This window comes from Alosa sapidissima, chromosome 12 (assembly GCF_018492685.1).
Source record: "Alosa sapidissima isolate fAloSap1 chromosome 12, fAloSap1.pri, whole genome shotgun sequence".
In the NCBI taxonomy this organism is placed as follows: Eukaryota; Metazoa; Chordata; class Actinopteri; order Clupeiformes; family Clupeidae; genus Alosa; species Alosa sapidissima.
The window spans coordinates 10,233,884-10,260,699 of NC_055968.1; the positions used below are offsets into that span (position 1 = coordinate 10,233,884).

Below are 26,816 nucleotides of genomic sequence, written 5' to 3' on the forward strand. Positions count from 1 at the left end.
GTTCCAATGCATACCTATCTTTCTTCCCTTATCATTTTTCAAATCTTTGGATTCTATAATTTCATCATTCATTTGGAATGGTAAACAGCCTAGACTTCATAAAGCCTTTCTTCAAAGACCAAAAGACCAGGGTGGCATGGCTCTTTCTAATTTTAAATACTACTACTGGGCGGCCAACATACAATGCATGTTATATTGGTGGCGTTACCATCTCAGCCTTGACTTGTCTATCCTGGGTTCTCATGGAAAGCAGTGCTTGCAAGCAGACCTCTCTGTCAGCATATTTGGGTGCTGCTCTTCCTGGGATTGGACGTACACCTACAAATAACCCAGTTGTGGACCACTCTCTTAGAGTGTGGGCTCAGTTCAAGAAGACTGAAGAAGATTTGGTCTTCAGAAATTCTCTCTTCTAAGCCCCATAGTGTTAAATCATCTCTTTGCTCCATCAATGCAGGATAAGACATTCATGGCATGGCATGACTTAGGGCTCCGCTGTTTTCAAGACCCGTTTATGGAGAAGACATTTGCCTCTTTTGAGCAGTTGTTAGGAAAGTATGTCTTGCCAAATACAACTTTTTTCAGATTTCTACAGGTGAGGAATTTTGTGCACAGGTACCCAACTTCCCATCTATGCCTGTCAATCCTTTAGATGACTTTCTCAGTCTTGACCCATTTAAGAAGGGAGCTATTTCAGCGTTATATAAATTAATATCAGGTGTGACCTCCCCATCTTTGACTGTTGTCCTGGCTGCATGGGAGCAGGACCTGGTTCTATGCTTTCCAGATAATGTCTGGGATTCTATTCTTAAGCAGGTGCATGGCTCTTCTATGTGTGCACGTCACTCCCTTATACAGTTTAAGGTTGTGCACCGTGTTAATCTGTCTAAAGTAAAACTTTCTAAAATATATCCAAATGTTTCTCCAATATGTGATAAGTGTAAAAGTGTGGATGCCTCCCTAATTCATATGTACTGGTCCTGTCCCTCTCTAGACACTTTTTGGGGGGTTGCAATTATATCGAACTGTTAAACTTCATATCTTGTCTGTAATAAAATTAGAAAAGTCCAAAAAAAAAATATAGGGGCATCCATAGCAGCACATCCATGTGATTTTGTACTTACCTTCCATATGTCCTTGCCAAGGTAAACCTCCTGCAGACCCAGGCTTGGAGCATAAAGGGACAGACCCTCACCTCTCTGTTTAATTAGGATGGATTCTACAGAAATACAGGAACAAAAATAATCAACCCAATATATTCATACGGATCCATTGATAAGTATTTCCATGGTATTAAGGGATTTAAGATGGACCTGTTGGATGTTGGTAGGGAAGGTTGGAGAGTGGAACCTCTAATCCATTAACCTTTACAAGCATGTTATTGCCCATGGTGTACAGGTCAATATCGCTGTGGGAGTATTAAATATAATCAAAAAGACATAAAGTAGAGACAGAAACAGAATTGTTGTTGAGGTGTAGTACAGTGGTACTGATACAAGACTTACATGTCAGACACCTTCACACTGAGGTCCTTCTGTTCAGAGATCTGATCTTTCTTCATGAGAACAATGAACTTAAGCTCTGGAGTGCAGTCCTGAGCCAGCACTTGGTAGCAGGAGAGTGGCATCTCATTCTTGTACTTCCTGTTGTTGAATGTGGTCAGTGTGTCACGGATCATGCTACACTGAGCTGGGGGGGGGGGGGGGGGGGGAATTAAAATTTTGAGAATACTGACAGTACCAGAAATTAATCTGTTTCAACATCTTGAACAGTGTTTGTCATAATAATAATAATAATAATAATAAACAAAAATAATAATAAAATAATTTCTTTCAGCTACCAGAGGTGCCTTCAGCAATAAGGTTTTTGAAATGTTCAGTTATATCTTCCTCTGGAAATAGGCGGTCAACATATTCTTTTGCGAGTGGCAGGGCAATGGGCAAAGGCACAGCCTTGGACAGGGTCATCTACAGCAGAATAAACCACAAGAGAAACAGCAATTGAAACCATATGAAATCTACTATTTCACCCAAACTCAAAAACCAACAACCATTCACCTGAGGTGTTGGAAACTGACTAAACCCTTAATTGTTATAAGGTCAGAGAAAACAATCTACCTTGGGTGTCTTCAGAATGATATTCAGGGTCTTCGCAGTGGGGACAGAAATGGTCAGTTCAACGTCTTTGTCAGTGTTCTTCTCATTGGCTACTGAGATTCCACCCAAAAAGGCGGCCTGGGGGATGTATTCAGCCACACTTGGTGGACACGGAATAGAAGACTGTTAAGAACCATGGGAAACACATCTAGCTTTCCTATATTTCAGAGACAAAATACAGAATGCAGTGTGTTTTAGACAGACTACCTCTTTGCAATGACAAAAACACTGGCAGGGAGTTTCACCCATTCCATTTCGAGATGGGCAGCAGGACTTAAGCCAACTACTCCAGTCTCAGCCTTCAAAATGGTGGCATATTCCTGGCAGTCTGCTCCCCAAGCAATCTTAGCCTGATGACAGACATTTTAAGGATATATTTGTTACATTAAGAAAGTCAAGTGTTAATGTCATGGTGATGAAGAGGAAGATTAGAGAAAGTCTGATGTTAGTGTCACACCATGACTTTGTGCTTGCTAAGCACAATGCTGTCGGCACAGATCCTCCACTTGTCAGTCTCAGCCAGAGCAGAGATGATGGTCTGCAGTCTGAAGTTGGTCTTGTCAAGATAGGCAGCAGCCTGGTATCCCAGCAGCTTCTGGTCAGCTCTCACAGCGCGGAAGATGACTGCCCCAACAGGAGCGATGGCGTTTCCAAGGAACTCATTCTAGTGATTGTACATTTGTAGTTAAATTGTGCATCCCATTCTCTTAATTTTTGATTATACTACAAATTTGATGTATGTTAATAATAGTTTTTACCTGCTTGTAAATGGCCTCAAAGCTGGATGCACTACTTCTGCTCACATCAGTGCTGGTTCTGTGCTTTTGGACAGAAACATAAAGCATTAACATAATTTAATACATGGCATACAAGAGGAAAAGGATGCAAAAATAATTGTCAAAAAACTTATATGGTCATTACCAGGTGGATGTGGTTCTTGGTGAACTTGTGCATTGGTTCCTGGAAAGGACATATTTAAAATGTTTATTTTAATTTACTAGTTTGACATTAACTTATTCAATGATGCCATCTATCCAAGTTCAGTTATCCCTGGGATCATAATCTGGAAAGTGGCTGATCCAATCTCTAGACTATCACATAATACCATGTCTCTGGAAATTGCAGACTCATTCTGTGTGCCAGCTCACCTGGGATGAGCGCCTGACGGAGCGGGCGCTGGAGCTGCTGGAGGACATGGAGCTGGAGGACTTGAGGCTGGCGCGGCTGGAGGAGCTCAGTCTGCTGGAGGAGCTGCTGGAGCTGGAGGAGCTGTTTCTCATGCCAGTTTCCAAAATTTTCCTCAGCTTCAGCAATATGTTCTTGCCCTCAGGAACGTCTTGCAGTGTGGGCAGGTCTTTCAGGAGCTTGTCTGCGGCTTTGGGTCCGATCTGGACCTCGACTTCTAGTCTCTCAATGGCTGGGCCATCAGCTAGGGGAAAAGACAGCCAAGTATGAAGATAACTGAAAGGGATATGCAATGGGAACATTAGACACTAAAAGGATTCTAACTTACCGGGTCTCACTGCAACATTGACTGCATGCTGTCCAATCATGTTGATCAGGGGTGCGTTCTTGTTGAAAGCGGCATTGCTCAAGGTGAGCTCAAAGCATCCCTTTATTCCCAGGAGAGGGGCTGGAATGCAGGTGGTCTTCTGGATTGGTGTACCTGCTCTCAGCTGAGGAGCAACTTCAGATGACAGATCAGAATAAATCGCCTCAGAGGATCGGGCCTGGAAGAAAAGAGCAGACATGGGTGTGATCAAAATAAGGTATGTAAGACCAGGGTTTCTGGGTGTGCTGATGCCAATTCAGGGGTGCCATTGAATACTTTGCTAATATTTCTAATTTACCAATGTTACTCATACAATTATTGTACATGTAAACTTCCCAACAAGAGGACAAAACACCCTGGACCTTGTTTACACCCCACAGAAAGAAGCCTACAAAGCCAAACCCCTCCCCCATATCGGGCAATCAGACCACATTAGCATCCTACTAATGCCCCGATACAGACAAAGAGCAAAAGTCACCAAACCGGTTCTGAAGGAGGTGAGAATGTGGCCGGAGGGGGCCGTCTCACAACTTCAGGACTGCTTTGAAACAACAGACTGGGATATCTTCAAAACAGCTGCCACCCACAACAACCACATTGACATTGAGGAATACACAGACACTGTGACCTCCTACATCACCAAATGCATCGATGATGTTACAGAAATAAAACACATCACCACTCGGGCCAACCAGAAGCCATGGCTGACAGGAGACGTCCACAGACTGCTGAGGGCCAGAGACAAAGCCTTCAGAGCTGGAGATGTAGCTGGCCTAAGAACAGCGAGGGCTAACCTGTCCCAGGGCATCAGGAAGGCAAAAAAGGATTACACAGACAAAATAACAACACACTTCAAAGACAGCAGAGATGCACAGAGCCTATGGCAGGGCATACAGGCCATCACTGACTACAAGCCTGCGCCACGGAGCTGTGAGAACAACACCTCTCTGCTAAATGACCTGAACAGTTTTTTCGCCCGTTTTGAAGCACAAAATGACACTCACCCACAGAAAACCCCACCTCCCCCCCACGACCAACCCCTGTACCTGTCCTCTGCCAGCGTGAAGAGGACACTAGCCACCATTAACCCACGCAAAGCAGCAGGCCCAGACAACATACCAGGACGAGTGTTGAAGGACTGTGCAGAAGAGCTGAAGGATGTTCTTACAGACATTTTCAACACCTCTCTGGAGCAAGCAATCATCCCATCACTTTTCAAAACTGCCACCATCATACCCGTGCCAAAGAAATCATCACCATCATGCTTCAATGACTACCGTCCTGTAGCACTCACGCCCATAATCATGAAGTGCTTCGAACGGCTAGTCATGTCACACATCAAAGCCACCCTACCCCCCACCCTGGACCCCTTCCAGTTTGCATACCGAGCCAAACGATCCACAGAGGATGCAATCTGCTCTGCCCTCCATCCAGCCCTCACCCACTTAGACAATAAAGACTCATATGTGAGAATGCTGTTCATAGACTTCAGTTCAGCATTCAATACCATAATACCACAACAACTCATCAGCAAACTGGACAAGCTAGGATTCAGTACCTCCCTCTGCAACTGGCTGCTGGATTTCCTGTTGCAGAGACCACAAGCAGTACGTGTCGGGAACAACACCTCAAGCACTCTGACCCTGAGCACGGGGGCCCCTCAAGGGTGTGTGCTCAGCCCCCTGCTCTTCACACTGCTAACACATGACTGTACAACTACTCACAGCTCCAACCATCTGGTGAAGTTTGCGGACGACACAACACTGGTGGGCCTCATCACTAAGGGCGATGAGGCTCACTACAGAGAAGAAGTAGACCTGCTGGCTAAATGGTGCAAAGACAACAACCTCCTGCTAAATGTCAGCAAGACCAAGGAGATTGTTGTCAACTTTCAGAGAGGCCACAAACAACTGCCACCACTGTCCATCGACGGAGATGCTGTGGAGAGAGTGAGCAGCACAAAATTTCTGGGGGTGCACATCAGCGACGACCTCTCCTGGACCACCAACACAGCATCACTGGCGAAGAAAGCCCAGCAGCGCCTCTACTTCTTGCGCAAATTGAAGAAGGCAAGTGCCACGCCTCCTGTCATGACTACATTCTACAGAGGGACCATCGAGAGCATCGTCTCCAGCAGCATCACAGTGTGGGGCGGAAGCTGCACAGATCAGAACAGGAAGACCCTCCAGCGCACTGTTAACACAGCTAAGAGGATCATTGGAGCACCACTCCCCTCCCTGCAGGACATTTACACCACCCGCCTCACCCGCAAAGCACTAATGATTGTCAAGGATACAACCCACCCTGCACACGAACTGTTCAGCCTCCTGCCCTCTGGAAAGCGGTACAGGAGCCTCCGCTCCCGCACCACCAGACTGGCAAGTAGCTTCATCCACCAAGCAATCAGGATGCTGAACACTCTACCCACTCTCCCATCACTGACAGCCCCCCCCACCCACCAGCCAACCAGGAACCTAGGAAACTAGGATCCTGTCTACCAAACCCCCCCCCCCCCCCAGTTACTTCATGTAACTGTTAAGACTATAGAAATATACAACACAACTACCTCTATTTTTTTTTAATATATGTCCTATATTTCTATTTTGATACATACATGTTCTATATTTCAGTCTTGCACTTTAATTTAATGTTTATTGTCTATGGCTATGTCCATAGTATGTCTATGTCTGTATTTAAAGCATGTCTATGTCTGCATGGGAAAGTAAGAAACGAAATTTCAATTCTTTGTATGACCAGTGCATGTAAAGAAATTGACAATAAAAGCCGACTTGACTTGACTTGACTTGTACATCAGTTTAAGCACTATGTGCAAACCTATTTTCAATCGGTTCTAAAACCAATAGATTTTCTGTGAAATTTCCCCTGCAACACAACTCACTCCTAGAACAACTGTATTGAGACAACTGCATGAGACGAATCACAACTACTTGTGTTTATCTTACCATGCTACTAGCAAGTGAGGCTGACAGCCGGGAGGTAAACCTTTCCTTGGACAGCTGCTCAGTTGCAACAATTACAGGGACTATGGGTGTGATTCTCTCATTTGTGAGGTCTTCAATGTTTCTGGAGATGGCAAGGGTCTCAAAGCTGCCAGAAAAATGTTAAACATAATATTGTGTTATTATAGTTATAACCATAATCAGGATGATCTTGTCATATTTTCTGCAGTCACAGATCTTTAAGTATCATTACCGGATTTTAGCAATGTGCTCGGGTGTCTCAACAGGGAGAGCCTCAATCTTAAAGTTCAGTTTTGGAACATCCGCTCTTGCAGAAAGCTTAGCAGGCAGCACAGTGACAGTCTTGGCTCTGGCCATGACAGCAGCCTGAAAGAAGGCAGCGTTGACTCCCATCACAGCAAAGGTGTGCATGGAGATGCTACGGAAAGGAAAGAAAAACTCCTTATTTCACCACTGTTTGAATGTTCACCGCGGGAACAATGTGACATATTGTCCTCTTATACTGGTACCTTGGAGTAGTCTCGGCTTCTAACTTAATGTTTGCTTTCAACAGCTCAGCAGCACTGAGAGGTTCAGAAAGAGGTGGGTTCATGACTGCTTGAACTAAGAGGACACATAAAATTGATCATCTGGCGCTATTTTTATCCACACAATGACGGTAATGGTAACATTCAAATGTTGCCTTTTTGATAAAAACCAATCCTTTCTATAAAAAAAACTCCTGATACAGAAATCTTACGTTTAATGGAAGCAGCGGCAACAGCAGCAGAGTAGAGACTGAGCTCCATTGGCACACCAACAGCAGTGGGGAAGATGCGGCGTATCTCAGCAGCCAGAAGAGGTTTAGCGGCCTGAGCGGTAATGCCAGTCTGCAGTGCCTTCAGGGAGTCCTTCAGCATGGTCTTGGCAGCAGGACTAATGGCAAGCTGGATAGGTAATCCCAGTGAAAAAACAATTATAATCTGGAGAAATTAGAAATCTGGCCTCACAAGCTCTATTCAGATATTAGACATATCATAATGTATATAAATGTTATATAATATCAAAATAATTCAATCTAATTGAGTTTAACAGGTTAAAAGCTACAATACTGTCAGAAAGCGTGCACGCTTAAAGACACTGATTTACATATTAAACATACCTCAATTGCCTTGTTAACTAAGTCTTTATCAATGTTGGCGAATGCAATTTCTTGTCCCATGAACTTGACGTACATAGAGGCCAAAGGCTGGCTCTGGGGAAGAACTCTCCATTTTTTCAGCTGTGTGCAGACATGGGAATATATATAGTATTAGATATACATGAAAGGGGAAGACTAGTTTCAGTGTAATTACCAGCATAAAGTGTATTACTACTTACAGATGATTACTACTGAAAGAGTATTGCTACTTACAGCCCTCAAGACTTGTTTCATCTTGGTCAACCTGTCAGTTTTCTCAGCCAGAGCTGGGGACTTCATGATGGCTTCCTGGATCCCTTCGGTCCTCACACCAACCTGAGGGAAATTCATCAGATGACTGATGTTAATGAAAAAACAAATACAAAAACATTATTTTATGGCAAGCTAGAGAACTTTTCGATTTCTCCTAACCTCAAGAACATCAGCTGCAGTTCCAGCAAGATAGGCACGGACTTTAGCCACAACAGCTGTGGGCAGAATGGTGGCACCATCGTTGATGATGTAAGCACTACCAGTAGCACCAGGCGTCAGAAGATCTGTGGATGAGCAATAAACAGTGACATTTTAGCATCGGAAAAGTAGCTCATACTTCTGTACAGAGATGTAAAGTAACCAAGTACAGCTACTTGTACTTAAGTATGAATGGGGAGTATCTGAATGTTACTTGAGTTTTTGTTTTTCTTCCTACTTTTACTCCACTACATTTTCATTAGCAGCATTAAGTAAAAGGTAGGCTAAAATAATGTGCAAATGAAAACAGGCTTTGAAGACATAGTGACGTGTAGGCACCAAGTTTTAAGGTGCTGCATGAACTTAGTAGCCTATCCAGTTCTGACTGCTTTCTTTTTCTTTAAAAGCATAGCATTGTCACCCCAACTGGCCTTGAAAGCATTTACTACTTGTCATACCGTAAATAATAGATACTTTAAGACTTTTACTTAAGTCATTTTCTGATCAAATATCTGTACTTCTACTCAAGTGTAGGTTTTGAATACTTTATACAACTCTGCTTCTGTAGATACCAATGTGGATGGCTTTGCTGTAGCGATAGTTCAGTCTGTCCAGCTTGGAGCTCAGGATCTTCATGGCAACATTACTGGCAGCACCACTAAGAACCAATATGTACAAACATCGGTTAGCAGCCGCACTAATTTATGATACATATAGACTTACTGACAACTCAAGCGATAACTGCAACTTGGCAGCATTTGCAAAGATGGCAGTGGTGAGGCCAGGGCCTCTGTTCCACTACAGGCAATATGACATGAGTGGGAGTGGTGTTGGTAAAGGATATCGCCACGGCGGTAATTAGGCTATAGGTACAAATGCTGAAAGTCATTCGAGTAACTTCTATAGCCTACTTACCAGAGATGTAAAGTAACGAAGTGCAAATACTTAAGAACAGTACTTAAGTATAAATGGGGAGTATCTGTTCTTTACTTTTTCATTCATTCGTTTTTAAAATGAAATGTACACTTCTACTCCACTACACTTTCATTAGCAGCATTAAGTAAAAAGTAGATATTTGCAACCCCGAGATTATCTGACCTGATGTCACTACGGAACACAGCAATGAATGAAGACATAGCACACCAAGGCCTATGTACCCTGGCAAATATTGATTTAATGCTGGTTTTCTCTTGACCAATATGTTTATTTTGACTGAAAATGACACTGCCACGTGCCAAAAGGTTGTAAGGCAATGTGGTAGAAACATGGAATAAGAAAAAGACATTTTTATGAAAAATTCCATGTCCAAACTTATTCATACCCTTTTTAAATAATCAATGGAAACATCTTTGTTTGCCATCACAGCTTTCAAAATGGTTCTTGTAATACCTACCACACCTCTCCATGTCTCCACAATGATTGTTGACCTTTTTAGCAGCAATTCAGGTTTTGCGGCATGAAAGATTCTTTGCCATCACTCTGGCCTTGTGATTGGCATAAAAAATAAGCATTAAATCCCAATGATGCCATGACCATATCAAGTGTTGGGGGTGAGAAAATTATTCTTTTGGGATGTTTTTCAACTAGTGGGACCTGGTGACCTTCTCAAAGTAAATAGTAACACTAAAACAAAGGGCTACATTCAGATTCAGAGGTGGCATTGGACCATTAAACCACACAATGATCCTAAACATACAGCCAAACAAGGCAAGAAATGGTTAACAGAAAACAATATCAACATTTTAGAGTCCAGACCTCAATCCATAAGTGAACACAAGGCCAGAGTGATGTCAACGAATCGTTCCTGCCTCAAAATTCGGATTGCTGCTAAAAAGGTGCGGTCTTGAGGAGACATGGAGAGGTGTGGTAGTTATAAGAACCATTTTGAAAGCTGTGATGGCAAATAAAAATGTTTCCATTGATTATTTAAAAAAGGTATGAATAATTTGGATAAAAAATGAAAACGCTTCTTTTTCTGATTCCATATTTCTACCACATTGTCTTACAACCTTTTGGCATGTGACAGTGTCAGAACAAACATATTGGTTAAGAGAAAATCAACATTAAATCAAGATTTGCCAGGGGTATGAATCTTGTTCCTAACTGTATGTTGTAAGGAGCTATAGTCAAATTCGAACAGCTTGCTTTTCATTAATAGCACTTTTGTTTAGGCATACTTAAGTACTGTAAATAATATATAATTTAAGACTTACTTAAGTGGTATGCTTATAGATTACTTTTACTTAAGCACGAAACCCTGGAGGGGTCATTGCAAGATTTCTTTGGTATATCCAGAAAATGTGCGCTCATTTGACTAAATTGTGTGCCCATTTTACTAAATTGTTTTACTAAATAGTATGCTCATATTACTAAATTGTGCATGAGCACACTATTTCAAAAAATGTGCGGACAATTTAGTGAAATGAGCACACAATATACTAAATTGTGCACACAATCTAGTAAAATGAAACCACAATTTAGTGAAATGAGCACACAATATACTAAATTGTGCACACAATCTAGTAAAATGAAACCACAATTAAGTGAAATGAGTGCACATTCTCTCGATATATAATATAATAATAATATCTTGCAATGACACCTCCTGGGCTCCGTACTTAAGTCATTTTCTGATCAAATATCTGTGATCTCTCAAGTGTGGGTTTCGGATACTTCTGCGGATCTGCTACTTACTTGTCTATGTTTTATATTTATTTGAACATTCACCTATGTACCTATGTTTTACTCCATTTTCTCACTTAATTGTGATGTTATAAAATCGCTGCTCTCTCTCTCGCTTTGAATAAATGGAACGTTTGCGTTGGATAGTTCAATGCAAGATCACTAGTTGCAAAACGCCCGAGTGGGGATACCCTGACATATTGCACTCATGATGACTCATAGAATGCCTCTTGCCCAATCAGAAATTAATAAATAGTTTGACCGGACCTAACTCTTGTATAATAGTAAATAAACAGTGAACAAAACTTGAGTCAATATTTACACAGTGACCAGGTCTGGGGCAGTACTCCTGGACAGAGACTTCATGTGGGAGTAGGCAAAGCTGACTAGCTGCATGTTGGTCTCCTTCTTCAGCACATTGGCGAGAGTGGACACCAAAGCCACAGCGGGTTTAGTCTCAAACAACACGATGCAGGCCACCATCCTCAGCTCGGAGTGAAGGGCCTTGTCCATGAACAGCTGAAGGGCCACTGGTTGCACCTGGGCCAGAAATGAGACAGGTCACCTCACAAAGAAAGACACCAATCAATCATCTTGGGGAACTGGATAGGGACAACAGATGAAAGTTAGCCCATGTGGCTAAATCTGAGTTAGTTGTGGGTTCAATTCCCAGCTTCCACCGTTGTGCCCTTGAGCACCGGGGACATGTAATATAATTGACATAAGTTAGTAGCTTTGGATAAATAAAAAAAAATGTCTATTAAGTGAATAAATGTAGATGTAATCTGTTGATTAATAAGCACTGTCCCTATCAAATAAAATAAATTGTGAAGTAAACTGCATGGAGTGGCTGTCCTGTTACACTTACCAACATAGGCGCCCTCTTAGCGATGTTCCTCAGGGCCAAGATAACATCAGTCTGAACTCTGACCGGGAGGGCAGCAGCTGTGGAGCCAAATCCAGGGAGGATCTTCATGATTGGTTTAAGACTGGAAGGATGACCAGCATTACCCAGAACTTTGACCAGCAGGGTGATTTCATTAACATCAGCTTTAGCAATAGCCTCAGCTGTACGCTCGTGGATGGGCTGAGGATTACAAAATAATCATATTAGTCCAAAGGAAAACAAAGTCATTCAGAAGAAAGATGAATACTGAAAATACACGTAAAACATTCACCTTCAGGAGTTCAGCGGGGCAAGAAGGAACGGCAGCACAGTACTTGGCAATCATGGTACCATATCCCAGCATAGCTATCTCACGCAGAACAGGGTTTGCCTGAACTTTGTGATTGAGGGCCAGGGACTGTATGATTAGAAGAGAAGAGTTATGAATAGTGTCCTTTTAGAGAATGTTTAACGAAAATGTACAATACTCATGTCAACATACAGAGATGAGTCTGATGATCTCCCGATCAGAAGGAACCATGTGTACAGCAGCCAAAAGAATCTGAACAGTTTCAGAAACGCTGATGTCTTCAGCCAAGAACTTCTCTTTGATGAACTTCACAGCAGCTGGTGTTCCAACAACAGGAATGGCATCCAAGATAAAGCGCCTGCAGCAATAATACTGATTTATATAGATATACAGGCCGTGTAATCATACAGTCATACAGACAAACACAGCTCCTTGACAGATGTAATAATAACACACCTGTATTCTGGTCTGGCCTTAAACTGAGCCCAGATGGCCTCAAGGTTCTCCAAGGTGGCAACACGTAAGACCTGGATCAGCTGGATAAACTTCAGAGGTGCATCATCATGGACCTTAGCCACATTAGTTGCAACCAGATGATGCAGAATATCCACTGCCTGAGGACAAATGTAAATAAATAAATAAAAAACTTTATAGAGAAGAATATTTTCAAAAGTTATGATCGGAGGGACAATGCTGTCAACCTGAAGCCCTACCTGAGTCACTGGGTTAGTAATTTTGATAAGCTGAATAGGAGTCTGAAGGATTTCAGTTGCAAACTCATACTGCAGTGAACCACGTGCCACATATTCAGCACTAGCCTGTACAATTGGAGCCCTCTCAACCTCCAGGAAGGTCAGGCTTTGTCTGAAAAAACACATTTAGTTTACAATTACAAGGCTTTGTATTTATAGTTATTAAGTCAAGTCACTTTTATTTATATAGCACATTTAAAAAACAACAGGAGTTGACCCAACGTGCTTTACATGGCAAAAGAGAGGTTGGGCAAAACAGTTAAAACATAGAAAGGGGCCCAGGGATACACAGGTCTGACTAAAGTAATGTATACAATAAGTAAGAAGAAAAACAATATCACAATATATGAAATCTATTTTAAAATTCTGGTAAAAGCTCATACTTGGCTTCCATTTGGGCAGCTTCATCCATCTCAGCAACAGGTGTGACCTGATGGAGTTCCCTCACTGTGGCTTCAGTGAGCAGAGCACCAGTGGGGGTTGGTTTCATGATGTAGCTGTAGGTTGCGACTCCAGTCAGGCTCTTTGATTTCTATGGGGTTAAAAGTGGACTGATTAACAGCCAGCATGGACTGTACAAGTACAACACACATCATCATTCATATCAAGTTACATCTGAGCTAGATGGGCTGTGTCCCTTACCAGCTGGCATTCAGCACAGGTTTCCAAGTAAGCCAGGCCCAAATCCTTGATGATCCTCTCTTGGCAGTTGGTGAGATCCTTGGACTTGGTGACAAGAATGCGCTCTGCCTTGACATCCTCACTGATGACATAGTGGGTCTTGCACACTCCCTGGGCTCCAGCCTGAAGAGCAGCGATTAACGTTTATTACATTTACATTTATTCCTTTAGCAAACGGTTATATCCAAAGGGACTTTTATGTCATTTACATTACACGGCCAACTGTCCCCAGAGCACTCCCTGGGCTCCAGCCTTTTGGTTAAAAATGGACATGCTAGTTACCTGCCATTACACTGACTGAACACAAGATGATCTTTTTGGGTTTTGGCCTTACCTCTTGCAGTTCATAAACATTCTGGGTCTTCTTGAGGTTGAGCTGAAGAATGTTGAGGATACCTCTGTGAATGTTCAGAACTGTGGCGGAGACTTCAGTGGGGGCAAACACCTTGCCAACCACACCATTAGCATACTCAAACTTGATGGGAATCAGAAGCTGAGAAGCCAGTGCTGAGGTGAGCTTGGTGGCTGGGACGAAGGGGTCCTTTGGCCAGACACCACTGTACTCTAAGATCTCAGGATCTGCAAGCTTGGAATAAAATTGGAATCACAATTTTACAAGGATAAATTCATCGAAATTTATTTCTGCCACTGCACCCAGAACAAATGGAGCTTCAGTTCAGTTTAAAGGGAGAATGGTGCTTGCATGAACAATCGATATGTTTTTGGTAAAGTTTGAAACAATGTCATTTTTGTCTGCTAGCCCCACAATTTGAGGCTAAAACTACACACCAAATATGTATAGTATGCCTTATGTAAAAACCAAACATGTACACAGGTAGTTAAAAAAGAGAATGAAACAGAGATACCATCAGTACTGTTGCACTGATAAAACACCATCATAATAGGTATCCCTAAACAGTTACAACACAGGTAATTGAAGGTTACCTTCAGCAAGTAGGTGTTCTGAGCCTCAGCGCTGATGAGAACCTTGCTGCTGACTTTTAGTCCTGCTTTGGCCAGACCTTCCACAGGAAGTCCACCAAGAAGCAGAGCCTCATATCTGTACACGTAGGTCTTAGAGGGAGAAAACTCAGGAGCTATGAAGAAATGTATATTTATTTATGGCAGAATTCAGAATGTACAACAAAAACATTTTGGACTTTACTTTCAGGTTGACCTGCAACTTACCAAGGTTCACATGCTGACCAGCTGTGATGAGAGAAACAAACAAAAAAAAAACAATGACATAAACCATATGCCATACAGTAATTTGAATTCAGTATCATCTCATTTCCGTTCTAGTATTACAGACAGGTCAACAGACACAGTTACAGACAAACGTACCCACAAAGGCTATAGCCAGGGCAAGCACAAGGACCCTCATCATTTGGGGATGTACTGTAAGAGACAACAAGGATGGACAGACCTTTTATAATGACATTTTGCTGCCACATATCAGTGGTTCAGTTTATCATTAACCAGACTGGTGTGATGACCAACGGAGCTTTTTGCAGTAGAGGCGTGTAAGAGCATGTAACTTCCAGATCTGCCCCAGGTTAGGTTACCCTGGCTTTTACTGTTGATATTACCAAAGGGAATGTCAATGTTCAAGTTACACAAGTATTCTTTAAACACTGAGATGTACTATTGTAGAACATTAGGCAGCCTCATTCCAACTCATCTCAATAGTCAGGTTCATTATATTCAGTTTTTAACCTTTGTGGGAATTTTTGGGGGATTTGCTAAACTATACATTTTTGGAAAGGGTACTGTATAAGGAGTCAGAAAATCAATGTTTGCATTTGCTCAGATGTCTATATGGCGGCCATATTGAAGTTTAAAATTGTAGCCTAATATCTCGACTTCTGAATAAACTGGAATGTTGATTTTAACTGCTAAACTCACACTGCAAGGGTCAAGAAATCCAATGGTGCTAGTTACACTTTACCATATTAATCCTTAGATGCATGAGTAGGTAATAAATTACCCTGTGTGGTTGTTTTCTTGCAATATCTATGTAATGAAAAGTGATAATTTCATATTCCAGTATATATATATATATATATATATATATATATATATATATATATATATTAGGGTGTGTCTGTATGTGTATATGGTTTCTTGATGTTTTAAGCCCCTAACGTTGTCTTCAAGGCAGCGCAGCCTGGAAGGCACTAGGGTTAGGCATGAGTTAAGGTTAGGGTTAGGTTTAGGATTAGGTGCCTTTAAGTCGACGGTGGCAGCGCTGCCTGGAAGATGACGTTGGGGACTTAAAACACCATTGAGCATGCGTGTGCTTCAATAAATATGTTTTGTCTTTACTCAAAATATTCCCATGTTTTGCACTGTCTATAACAGGTTTACAGGAGTTTAAATAACATACAAGTGAATAGCATTTTGCATTGTATACATTGTACAATAGTATTTGCATTCGTTACCTCTGTCTTGAGGAGTCATTTGCCAACATTGCAGTATCATCCTTCTGTTCCCCAGGGGCGTCGCCAAAGGTTTTGGAGGGGTCGCGAAATGATTTAGAGTCTGGATTAAAGATATTTTTCTAAAGGTTTTTAGTCAAAGGCTGTCATTGACTTAATGCCTTTGGTGTTTACACAGCCTACTGTACCTATGAAAGAAGGCTTTTTCTGCCTTTGCTTACAATGCCTATCTCACAACATTTAAAAACCAAATATTTTCACATACCATAATTATATATCATATACTATGGTGAGGACACATACAGTATAAGTTAAGTTGACTGGTATTTTGCAGATGCTTTTCAAAGCGACTTGGGCTTCCACCTGACCGATTGTCAGGCGGTGACATTACCGCTGCTTCACTATGCCGACAATACTTCTTCATCTTCTGTAGTAGCTCATTTTGGGGTTATAACATTACCTAAGAAAACACTTCAGTTTCCATTAATCCTTTTCTTGCTATAATTATTGCGCACCTGCGACTGATATCTATGCACACACCACCAGAGCCACCATTTGTTTGTGGGACAAAAGGTGAAACTTCTGACAATCTGATTAGTTTTTAGCCTATACATGATTGACAGACCGGGAAGGTCCATTGAGAGTATTCAGGGTCTGGTAATACCTAACCTGACTCCGCCAGATGGATTTGCTCCGCATATCCATCTGGAAAATTTTCATTGAAGAACTTTTGGGAAGAGGCGGAAATACTGGTTAGCTGATTGGATAAACCATCTGTCTATCACCACCTTTGGTGGTTATCGATGGGCCCAATCAACCAATTAGATGAACAAAGTGTTCTTCTAATGCCTTCGTTTACAATTATAGGTAACTTAACTTACGTTAAGATGTTTTAACTTACCATTTGTATGTGACATGAACCTAATCAACGACAATTCCCATCAAGTTTTCACGGTAGGCCCTATGTTCTGAAGAAAGTATATTCCTCCATTATGAACTGGAATCGGCCGTGGAGGATGTCTATGTCGTTCATTCCTCCCAGCTGCATGGCTGAGACTCATAGCTTCACAGCTTACCCAGGAATACTTTCTAATTTGAATAAAACTTGCACGATATAATAGCTATGCTCATTTCATCTGTGGATGCCGTCATGTTGTTCGTTGCATCACACCTCAACCCGCCTCAAAGCCAATGCTGATTGGACGTTCGTTTGGTGAACTGCTCCAAATTCTCTTTAACGAAAAGTTGCCAGACTGATCTGCGAGTGAAACCTTGAAAGCTCGCAAGATCAGGATGGTCTCACGAGGCTAGGTAATACCATTCCTATGTATGGTTCCTAAGTACTTCACCAAAAAATGAGACCTGTTCCACAGTGGCATGTAAGTTGTGTGCAGCTGTAGGCCTACTTGCTGCACATGACTCCTCTGTTATTTTTGTAGGGCACTGTGGAAAATCTTTTTTTATTTCGGCACCAGTCTGTTGTGGCCAGCGCCCTATTCTATGCAGTGGTATGCTGGGGAGGAAGCACAAAGAAGAAGGATGCTGGGCGACTCGACAGGCTGGTAAGGAAGGCTGGCTCTGTAGTGGGAGCTGAACTGGAGTGCATCACTTCAATATCTGACAAAAGGACCCTGAACAAACTGATCAACATCTTGGACAATGAATGTCATCCACTCTACAGCACTATTAAAAACCAAAAGAGCTTGATCAGCTGGAGACTTCGCTCACTGCCATACACAACTGAAAGGCTGAGGAAGTCATTTGTCCCCAGGGCCATTGAACTGTTCAATGCCTCACTAAAGGGAAGAGGAGAGATAGACTTCTCTGCTTAGTCTGTCTGCCTCTCCACCCTCTCCATGTTTGAGTACTGACTGCCCACTACTGCTTTACTACTGTTTTACTACTGTTTTACTAATGTCCATAGCCTAATGTTTTCACTACTGTTTTACTGCTACACTGTTTTTCATGCTATATTATAGCACACATGATCAATGGCTGCGGTCAGGCTTGATCATGTGTGCAACCTGTTCTTGCACTGACATAGTTTTTTTATATTACCTTTTCTACATTATACTTTACTCTCCTATTTGTCCATATTATTTATGCTGGTCTCTAGACCTTTTTCTTGCACAGTTGCACTGTTGGACTACTTTTTGCACCTTCACCATGACACTCACTCTCTTGAGCACCTTGCCAGGCACACATAACTAAGGACTATGGTTGGACTACTTTTTGCACCTTCACCATGACACTCACTCCCTTGAGCACCTCACCAGTCCCGGCCCTGTCACTACAAGCGTCTTATGCTTGATCACCCTCAAGCACATTGGACTTTTTAAATTTTGTTTATATAGTATATTTAGTATTTAGTTTTGTTAGTTTTCTTATCTTTCTTATCTTCTACTGTCTTTATTGTACAGTGGAGTTTAGCTATATGTTTACACTTATACTTATGTTTACCATTTCTGCTGTAAGTGCATGTTGTGTGTTATGTCTGTATGCTACTGAGACCCTTAAATTTCCCCTTGGGGATCAATAAAGTATCTATCTATCTATCTATCTATCGACACAAGCCCACAATTTAGTTGACATTAATCACCTGTGGACCTTCTATTAAGCCCTTAGAATTGTCAGTGTTACCATGTGTAGTATTTTACCAGTATTGTGGATGTATTTCAATGGGATGATAAAAAAAAACATGCTTTTTGAGGAACATGGAATATTAAATGCGAACAACTTTTCATTACAATGATATTGCAAGAAAACAACCACACCGGGTCATTTTTGACCCACTTTTGCATCTATGGGTTAATGTGGTAAAGTCTTGTAGCTTTGTAACTAGCATTCCCTGACCCTGACAATGTGGGTTTAGCGGTTAAAATCAACATTCCAGCTTATTCAGAGGCCGAAAGGTCAATGATGCTTTGTAGCCTATAGGATTTAGGATACGGTATTGTGACACCCAAGTTAATGCCAATTTAGTTGAGGTTTACATGAGCCAATCTAGATGTTAATCGGTTAGGGAATAGCTGTAGGCCTATTAGCTGTCAATAAAATACATGTCAGAAGTGGGATTCGAACCCACGCCTCCATTCAGAGACCAGAACACCCACTTGTATGGAAGGATTGTCACCTTGAGTCTGGCGCCTTAGACCGCTCGGCCATCCTGACACGTGACAATATGCTTCAATTTCCGTATTCGGTTCGGGTATGTGCGATAGAGAACCACAAGGTCTCTTACTTTGACAAATAGCACAATTGGCGCTGGTGCTCACATGACAGATGACTCTCTTCCTCGCATTTGTGGCAAAATAAATTGAACAATCCGGTGTAGGTAAAAGTGGTTCAATGGAGGGCTCTTTACGAATTGTATTGTTCACAGTTCTAAGCGCGCTGTTCTTCAGCGCATTCGGGGTTGATGACGACGACTGTCCTTGCATGGAACAGGAACTCTGTAAACAAATTCAAAACGAGACTCAATTTGAGGTAGTAACGCTAAAACGTCAGTTTCGCTTTTGTCGTGAACTTCTTATTAGATATATGTATCAGGGATAATAAAGAATAATGCCTCTTGCTTTTTTGTCAGGTGTTTGTGTTTGATGTCGGTGGAAAGTCATGGAAGTCTTACGACTGGACCAAATTGACGACCATCGCTGCCTTTGGACAGTATGATGCAGAACTAATGTGTTTTGCCCATTCCAAAGGAGTCCGGCTTGTTCTGAAAGGTAGGCTAATATAAACAATGTGTGTGTGTCGACGGTCAATACACCCCCCTTACCATTTAATCAGTTACACATCAGCGACAGACAGACACTTCAGTAAACTTCACAACATGACAAGCCTGTGTATAAGTCCACTTTCAATGATTGAGCCTAGATTGAATGGCCCCATCTAGTGGATGGATCGGGCAATTGAAGAACTATAGGATATGTCAAACAGGTGGCAAGTTCTAGCATATAATTTGGACAATAATTCTATTTTAGTAAGCTTAGTCATTGTGCAATGTATTATAATAACCTACAACACAATATTAAAGTTAACAGACTTGTGCTATTTTGGTTGCGTTCAGGGGATGTGTCAGTCTCAGCAATGGTAGATCCCACCAACAGGACTATCTGGATCAAGGAGAAAGTCAGCTTGGCAAAGAGACAGTTCATGGATGGCATCAATATTGACATAGAGCAGGCTGTAGAGGAGAACTCTCCAGAGTATTTTGCTTTGACGGCATTAGTCAAAGAGACCACAGATGCTTTTCACAAAGAGATTCATGGTTCCCAGGTAAAGACGACAGATTTATCAAAATTTGAAGTATTTTTTCTTAAGCAGTTCAACTCAATTTGCTTTTTACATTTTTACTCACAGGTATCTTTTGATGTGGCGTGGTCTCCCAAATGTATAGACAAACGTTGCTATGACTACTCTGCCATCGCTGATTCCTGTGATCTGCTCTTTGTGATGTCATATGATGAGCAGAGTCAGATATGGGGAGATTGCATGGCCTTGGCTAACGCACCCTACACCCAGACACTGACAGGTGAGTGAGGGACTCACACCAGGGTGAAGCAGACAAGGGAGTTTACAGGCCACACAGTCCAAGCTGACATTGCCTAAGTTTCTGTTTCTCTTTCAGCATATGAGCAGTACATAAAGATGAAGATTGATCCAAGGAAACTCGTCATGGGGGTGCCTTGGTATGGGTATGATTACCCCTGTCTAACCTTCTCACAGGTACCAAATGCCAGGTTTTTGCAATGCTGATATCCGTCAGTTCTGCACAGTTGTGGGATTCATAAACACATGTCTGAATATTTGCAGCACTGCTACCACCTAATCAGTTAAGCAAATATTTAGTTTGTGTTGTTTGGAGAGATGATATAGAATAGCCTTTAAATTTTGGTCAAATGTTATGTACAATCATTGAATTCATTTTATATCAAAATACAATTTCAAAATTACCAGTTCCAGTCTTTTTTCCCTAAAGAGTAACATTCTCATTCTATAGAAAGTAACATTCTCATTCTAATAGGCTGACCCAGAGCCATATAAAGGATATCTATAAGGCTCTGGGCTGACCAGTTTGTTTGTATTGTAGGGTGGAGCGTGTGAAATCCAGAAGGTTCCGTTCCGTGGGGCCCCATGCAGCGATGCGGCTGGGCGTCAGATTCCCTACAGCTTCATGATGAAGCAGATCAACAGCTCCATGTCTGGCAGGATGTGGGACGTGGAGCAGCAGTCGCCTTACTACAACTACAAAGTAAAGTCTTCACTGTGCTGTGCAAGTGTAATGGTAGCCAGCTGGTACGCTAGCTGTGCAGCATGTATTTGTTTAGTAAACCTCTCTCCTGATGCCTTGAGAGACGTGCTAGTAAGAGATTCTAGCACCCATGGGTTGTTACCACTCCTGCCTCCCTATCCGAGTTGCCGCAAGTTGCGGGTTTGAGTCCGGGCAGGTGCTTGACTGAGTTGTGCAGTCAGTCAACACAATGTAGTTACACAACCACACTGTTATTCTGAGATCTTTGTGCTTTATCTTGGTTAGGTTAACACTGTGTTTTACTGTACACAATAAATGGGCATACCAAGGGGTCACAAATGACTAGCTTTGAAGATGAACTTCATTAGAAAGGGCTTGTAATAGCCACAAAGCCAGGTTTTAGCCAAACCTTAATCAGCCCAAAGCCTACATTTTGCATTTTAAATTCAAATACCTCTAAATTATCTCTTTCAGGATGCAGACGGCCAGATCCACCAGGTGTGGTACGACGACCCAGAGAGCATCTCCCTGAAGGCAGCCTACGTTAACAAGTTTGGCTTGAGAGGCATCGGCATGTGGAACGGCAACCTTCTGGACTACAGCAACAACCCTGTCGCCCAGCAACAGAGCAGAGACATGTGGAATGCTCTGGTAGCAACCAGGGAAACTGAATGGGGGGAAGTCACCTTGGAGGTGAAAAGTATGTCTTAGAGTCAACACGCTGTATTGTCTCCAGAGGGGCAGTAGAGGCAGCTTCCTCTGGCATTCAGGGGTACTTGTCCATGCCATCAGATTTAACGGCAGCTTTATTCAATCAGTTTTACATAAGAATTATTTGTTTTGTTCCCTCTTTGTAATACACCTCAACACGTGCAATAAACAATAATATTTACAAAAGTCTTCAACCTCTTAATTATCCCTATAAAATCCCTAACAAAGCTTAGAACGTAACACTTCTTGCCAAATAAACATATTACATTCCTCACTAAAAACATGTCCTTAAAAATGCAATCCGTGATCCTTGAGTTGAATCAATCTATGTTTTGTTTTTTATATATATAGAACCAAAACACAGCTAGCAGGCGATGATGAGCAATTCTATAGATTTAAAGGGAAAAAAAGGGTTTTGGATCACAGATTATGCCTTTAAATATTTTTACTGAAATATGTTCAAGCTCTATGGTCCGATTTCCTATGGGTCAGGCTTGTTTCTGCACTGCAGGAGGTTTGGTATACTGCTGCCCGCTGCCTCCAACATCTACAGGTGACTTGTAGACAGAAGGCTGTGATTTCTTTGAAGCCAGCTCAGCCTTCAGTGTTTGTCGTTCTGTGGCCGCTTGTACTCTTAGCTGAAATAGTTGGGAGAAAATTGATTAGCTGTAAAAATTAGTTTGGTCAACAACAATGTAGGAAAATTTGACAAACCTTCTGCTCTGTTTCCAGTTTCATTTTGCAGTCTTCTACCTTCCTTCTTAAATCATCTATTTCGTAGCTCTCTGTCATAATCTGGATGATCAGATCATTCTGAAAAGGTTTATAGTTAATTGATGACATTCAACTGGTTATCCAATTAATATGGCCATATCTATGTTGCAGGGCACATTAATACTCACTTTAATGCTGGAGACTTTCCCCAGACGTCTGTGTTTCTTTCTGCCTTCTCTCGCTTGTAGCTGTTGCAAGAGTTTGTTGTAGAAAGTCTCCAGTTCCTGCCGGACATTCTTCAGGCTTTCTTCCAGGGGTGCCGTAGCTTTCTTGGTATCAAAATATTTCCTCTTCCAGCCATTACGAGCTGAAAAAAGATACAGACTACATCCGAATGTGTTGGACCAGATGTGTCCTAGGATAAATTCAGACATCTGTAAGGCCTATTTTAGATGAAAAATGCATTGATAACATAGTGACCTGCTCTTGCATTCACACTAGTTAAAAGAAAATGCTGCAGGTCTATCTGTCATACTGAAATGTAGGAATATCTGAATGTGTTAGATTAGACTTAAAGTACAGTCACAGACTGTTTTATACAGGCACTGATTCAGCATGGGCAGCAAGTGTGACCTGACTGCTTTGCTCTTCAACTCACTCCAATTGACTTGAACTAAATATAAGGACATGCTCTATACTATAGAGCACGTCCACCGTTAATTCAGCCGAATAGGCGTTTTGGCAAGTGGCAATAATAGATTTGAAGTTAAAATCATACCATATCGTCAAAAATCATATATCGTGTTTCTAGTATGAGTGGCTATTGCTGCGTGCTACATATAGCTTTGAGTATGCTTTGTTACACGCTGACTAGGGGAGTAGAGTAAGTCAGCAGTGGTGGTAGAGCAAGTCCATTGTTGTTGCTGCTGCAACACCACTTCTGGTGTAAGACAGGGATCATCCTCATCTCACACGCTGATACTTTGATCTGATGTGAGGTGGGTGTTCTGGTGCATAATGGCTGCCGTGCATCACCCAGGTTGGTGAGGGTTCCCCCTTCAGTGTAAAGCGCTTTGGTTGCCTTGAAAAGCACTATATAAATGTTGTTGTTGATAATACCTTGATTCCTCCGGTGTCTGTTGAGAGCCAGAAGGTCTTTGCCCTTCCTCAGAAGGTCTTGTCTAATCCGTTCCAACTGCTTTCTCTCCTCCATCACCATTCGGACTTCCTCCAGTAGCTCCTGCCCTGAGGAGAACAGTTGGAGGCGTGAACTGGGTTCTACAGCAGCATAGCACACCACAGCACTGAGCAAGGATGTGAATGGAGTTTGGTCATACTGTTAGTCGAGAAGACGGTGACCACAGGTTTTCTTGCAGTGATTATATAGGAGGAAGCTGCTGTTGGAGAACACTTAAGAGACACAAACAATGAGCCTTGACCTTTGAAAAAACATCTCATCAAAGAAGCTTTGCATAAAGAAATACAACATGCCTAATGTTATGGCCTGTATTACACAGTATACCAGTAAAAAACAGACCACCTGCTGGGTTTGACATCTCGGCATTAAACAAAAGCTCACGGCCCATTTACAAGAAACCGCATGAGTCATTAGCAACCGTCTGGGACTTCCTGAGCATGTAGAACGCCCCCCCCGCCAGACACACAGCTATTCACAGCTACTGTCACCCCCCCCCAGACACACAGCTATTCACAGTTACTGTGTCACCCCCCCCCGAATGGACGACCTCAGTTTCTTTGTCAAAAAAAGGAATGTCAAACTGACCTCTTTTGTATACTCGATTCTGTTGTTTTTGTTGTCTCTGTATTTTCTGTGTACAAATAATAATATAAAAAAGTATGCATACCATATAGATGTTAGGTAGTAATACATCTGGGAATATTATGGAATGTAGGCGTGTCAGGGAGACCTGTCTTGGTTGAGAGATAAGCTGTCCACATCCTCCACGGAGTCAGGCACTCCTGAGTCTCTGGTTTGGATTCTCTTTGTGGAACATTTCTTTGTTGCCGAACTGACCGTTCTGGCTGGGCATAACTTGTCGGGATTTCCTGAGAAATTGAAAATGTTCAGCCAACACCAATAAACATAGCTGATTACGTCCTATATCATCAAAAAGAGCTGTAATGTTTTCTTGTCAAAAATGACAGTGCCACAAGATTTGCTGTCTGATTAAAATGACAGGATATTACTGATACTCTTAATACTAATACTAACTCTATTCAGCTTGATTCTTTCATACGTTACACAAACACACAGATGTTTTAAACAATGAATTAAAATACACATTGGGACTGCTGCCAATTCCTTTATCTATGTCAATCATAGGCCTACTATTCTTACCTTTTTTGGTATGAAGCTGCTCACGAATGTTCTCGTTTTGGCTGTGGTCTTCTCCCCATCCTGAATTGTAAGAAGAACCATCTTCCTCTTTGTCCTCACTGGAAATTAAGCTATCATCGTCAACACCGCCACCATCACCATCCAGACTAAGAGTTGGAGGCTGATTGGACAGCTTTTTTATTTCAGGAAACCGGACAGGCTCTTTTGATTCCGTGGCTATTGATGTTAATGGCTCTGAGCGAAAGCTGGTGTGTGGGTTTGAGCTGTAACTCTGCATCTCTGAGGTGTGTGAGTGTGACCGCGTGCTTCCACTGGTGTCCAGAAAAGAGGGCAACAGGTACAGTTCAGGATAAGGGGCCTAAAGACAAATCATGGACCAATGGAAGAGTTGCTGAATTTCATTTGGTGAAATGTACCCAGTATGAATCCAAACAGGTTGTTAACTTACATAGGGAGGTGAGAAGGCTTTTACTTTGAGTTCTCTTTCTTGTTTGGGCTTGACCTGTGATGGAAATATACATTTCAACATGTAAACCACATGCCACCTTCCCACAATAGTTCATAGTTTCTTCTAAGTTATAAATCAATTTTACCAGTGCCAGACTTCTACCAACACATTTTAGGAAGGAGTATCTGTCAATTATGATGTCTCCACCAAGTAGGACCCCAAGTTCATCTCTAAGTGCTTTCAGTGTGATATCTGGATAAACCCTGGGACAAAAATAGGGAGTTTTACTTTATTAAGCTACAGGATTATGGTTATTAGGCTACTGTGTGTTAACTATTTTAACTTACCTTATAAGCCCTGCAGATATGAAATTATCAATGACTTCAGATGAAATTGTGTTTCTTTTTGAATTCCACAGTTCAATAGGCACACAGAGTACGTGTAACTCCAAACACTGTCCCAGATCACAAAGAAATGCGTACACATAAATTTCCTTCATTTCCATTTTAAACACAAAGCATTTTACATTTTGATAACGTTAACTGATGAAGTATGTTGAGACACTATTGAACTACCGACATACCTCAGAGCTTAGGCGTCTTCCTCTGTGGTTCATCATCATGCTAGGCAATTGGAAAGGTTTGGGTAGCCTACATTTACCATTTATCGAACACGCAAGAATTCTCCAATCGTGTTCCCTAGACTCAAGCGATCTCTTGGTATCCCTCCGTGGGAGTGGACCGCACTGCTAAGTTACAATCTTGTGTAATCAAACACTGAGATGGTAAGCCTCATCGTTACGGGAACAGCAACTATAAATGCTAGTCTCAAATCGACATCAAATTGAGGATATTAAAATTTGGAAGGATAGAATAGCTAGTGTAGTGAAAAATATACGCCGATGCACCTACTTCAACGTAACGGTAACTATGGTATTTATATGGTAGGCTACTCCATAACATGTCTAGTGAGCAGTAAGTAGGCTACAAAGAAGCAATAAAATCTCCCTTTCAAGCTCATGCTTTGTCCAACACTATCGGCATTAACCCTTGGTTTTGTCATACCCGGGCAACACAAAAGTTAGCCTAACCAAAGAAAAAAACGAGTTGAAGTGATAGATGTGCAGAAAGCAAGTGCATCTTTTGACAACAGTTAGAATAAAAAAATATATAACTAATACATCATTAATATCAATGAAAAAGGTGTTATTTTGACCTAAGAGAAGTTACCCACATCTCAAGATTGTGTTATTATATTATTTCTGC

At 41.8% G+C, this 26,816-nt stretch overlaps 3 protein-coding genes and 1 non-coding gene across 7 annotated transcripts in view; 1 reads left to right on the forward strand and 3 right to left on the reverse strand.

Annotated features, from left to right (window-relative positions):
• LOC121678352 (vitellogenin-like) overlaps positions 1-15,060 on the reverse strand; it is a 69,220-nt gene extending 54,160 nt beyond the window's left edge. The window contains exons 1-31 of one of the 3 annotated variants that reach the window (XM_042057819.1): positions 14,972-15,059; positions 14,816-14,836; positions 14,573-14,724; positions 13,962-14,213; positions 13,589-13,750; positions 13,330-13,478; positions 12,908-13,058; positions 12,651-12,808; positions 12,387-12,552; positions 12,177-12,302; positions 11,867-12,085; positions 11,321-11,538; positions 8,889-8,974; positions 8,278-8,402; positions 8,080-8,181; positions 7,828-7,947; positions 7,426-7,612; positions 7,196-7,289; positions 6,919-7,104; positions 6,669-6,813; positions 3,667-3,883; positions 3,302-3,582; positions 3,075-3,113; positions 2,912-2,974; positions 2,611-2,817; positions 2,361-2,503; positions 2,115-2,253; positions 1,838-1,964; positions 1,503-1,686; positions 1,311-1,405; positions 1,122-1,216 (exon numbers count right to left, since the gene is read on the reverse strand). In XM_042057819.1, coding sequence (XP_041913753.1) covers positions 1,122-1,216; positions 1,311-1,405; positions 1,503-1,686; positions 1,838-1,964; positions 2,115-2,253; positions 2,361-2,503; positions 2,611-2,817; positions 2,912-2,974; positions 3,075-3,113; positions 3,302-3,582; positions 3,667-3,883; positions 6,669-6,813; positions 6,919-7,104; positions 7,196-7,289; positions 7,426-7,612; positions 7,828-7,947; positions 8,080-8,181; positions 8,278-8,402; positions 8,889-8,974; positions 11,321-11,538; positions 11,867-12,085; positions 12,177-12,302; positions 12,387-12,552; positions 12,651-12,808; positions 12,908-13,058; positions 13,330-13,478; positions 13,589-13,750; positions 13,962-14,213; positions 14,573-14,724; positions 14,816-14,836; positions 14,972-15,014 — 4,452 coding nt within the window. In that variant the 5' untranslated portion in view covers positions 15,015-15,059. Of the gene's footprint in view, positions 1-1,121; positions 1,217-1,310; positions 1,406-1,502; positions 1,687-1,837; positions 1,965-2,114; positions 2,254-2,360; positions 2,504-2,610; positions 2,818-2,911; positions 2,975-3,074; positions 3,114-3,301; positions 3,583-3,666; positions 3,884-6,668; positions 6,814-6,918; positions 7,105-7,195; positions 7,290-7,425; positions 7,613-7,827; positions 7,948-8,079; positions 8,182-8,277; positions 8,403-8,888; positions 8,975-11,320; positions 11,539-11,866; positions 12,086-12,176; positions 12,303-12,386; positions 12,553-12,650; positions 13,059-13,329; positions 13,479-13,588; positions 13,751-13,961; positions 14,214-14,572; positions 14,725-14,815; positions 14,837-14,971 lie in introns of all 3 variants that reach the window. The other 2 variants (XM_042057816.1, XM_042057817.1) reach the window with 2 other exon arrangements.
• Positions 15,061-19,125: 4,065 nt separating this feature from the next.
• Positions 19,126-19,236, reverse strand: trnal-caa. The gene is made up of 2 exons: positions 19,199-19,236; positions 19,126-19,171 (listed from the first exon to the last, which is right to left on the reverse strand). It is a non-coding gene; the product is annotated as a tRNA-Leu (tRNA).
• A 14-nt stretch (positions 19,237-19,250) lies between these two features.
• On the forward strand, positions 19,251-22,211 carry ctbs (chitobiase, di-N-acetyl-). The gene is made up of 7 exons (XM_042056617.1): positions 19,251-19,551; positions 19,652-19,790; positions 20,135-20,343; positions 20,428-20,599; positions 20,696-20,793; positions 21,158-21,319; positions 21,794-22,211. Exons 1-7 carry the CDS (start codon positions 19,414-19,416, stop codon positions 22,028-22,030), a joined length of 1,155 nt encoding a protein of 384 aa, XP_041912551.1. The 5' UTR covers positions 19,251-19,413; the 3' UTR covers positions 22,031-22,211.
• A 195-nt stretch (positions 22,212-22,406) lies between these two features.
• spata1 (spermatogenesis associated 1) lies at positions 22,407-26,560 on the reverse strand. Of its 2 annotated transcripts, XM_042056615.1 has the most exons (12): positions 26,135-26,560; positions 25,899-26,005; positions 25,697-25,814; positions 25,552-25,605; positions 25,104-25,461; positions 24,673-24,811; positions 24,528-24,573; positions 24,082-24,154; positions 23,864-23,989; positions 22,933-23,111; positions 22,745-22,843; positions 22,407-22,668 (listed from the first exon to the last, which is right to left on the reverse strand). In XM_042056615.1, exons 1-12 carry the CDS (start codon positions 26,171-26,173, stop codon positions 22,519-22,521), a joined length of 1,488 nt encoding a protein of 495 aa, XP_041912549.1. In that variant the 5' UTR covers positions 26,174-26,560; the 3' UTR covers positions 22,407-22,518. The 2 variants fall into 2 exon arrangements, with proteins under 2 accessions (XP_041912549.1, XP_041912550.1); XM_042056616.1 differs by lacking the exon at positions 24,082-24,154 and having other exon boundaries at positions 23,864-23,984.
• Positions 26,561-26,816: the final 256 nt, after the last annotated feature.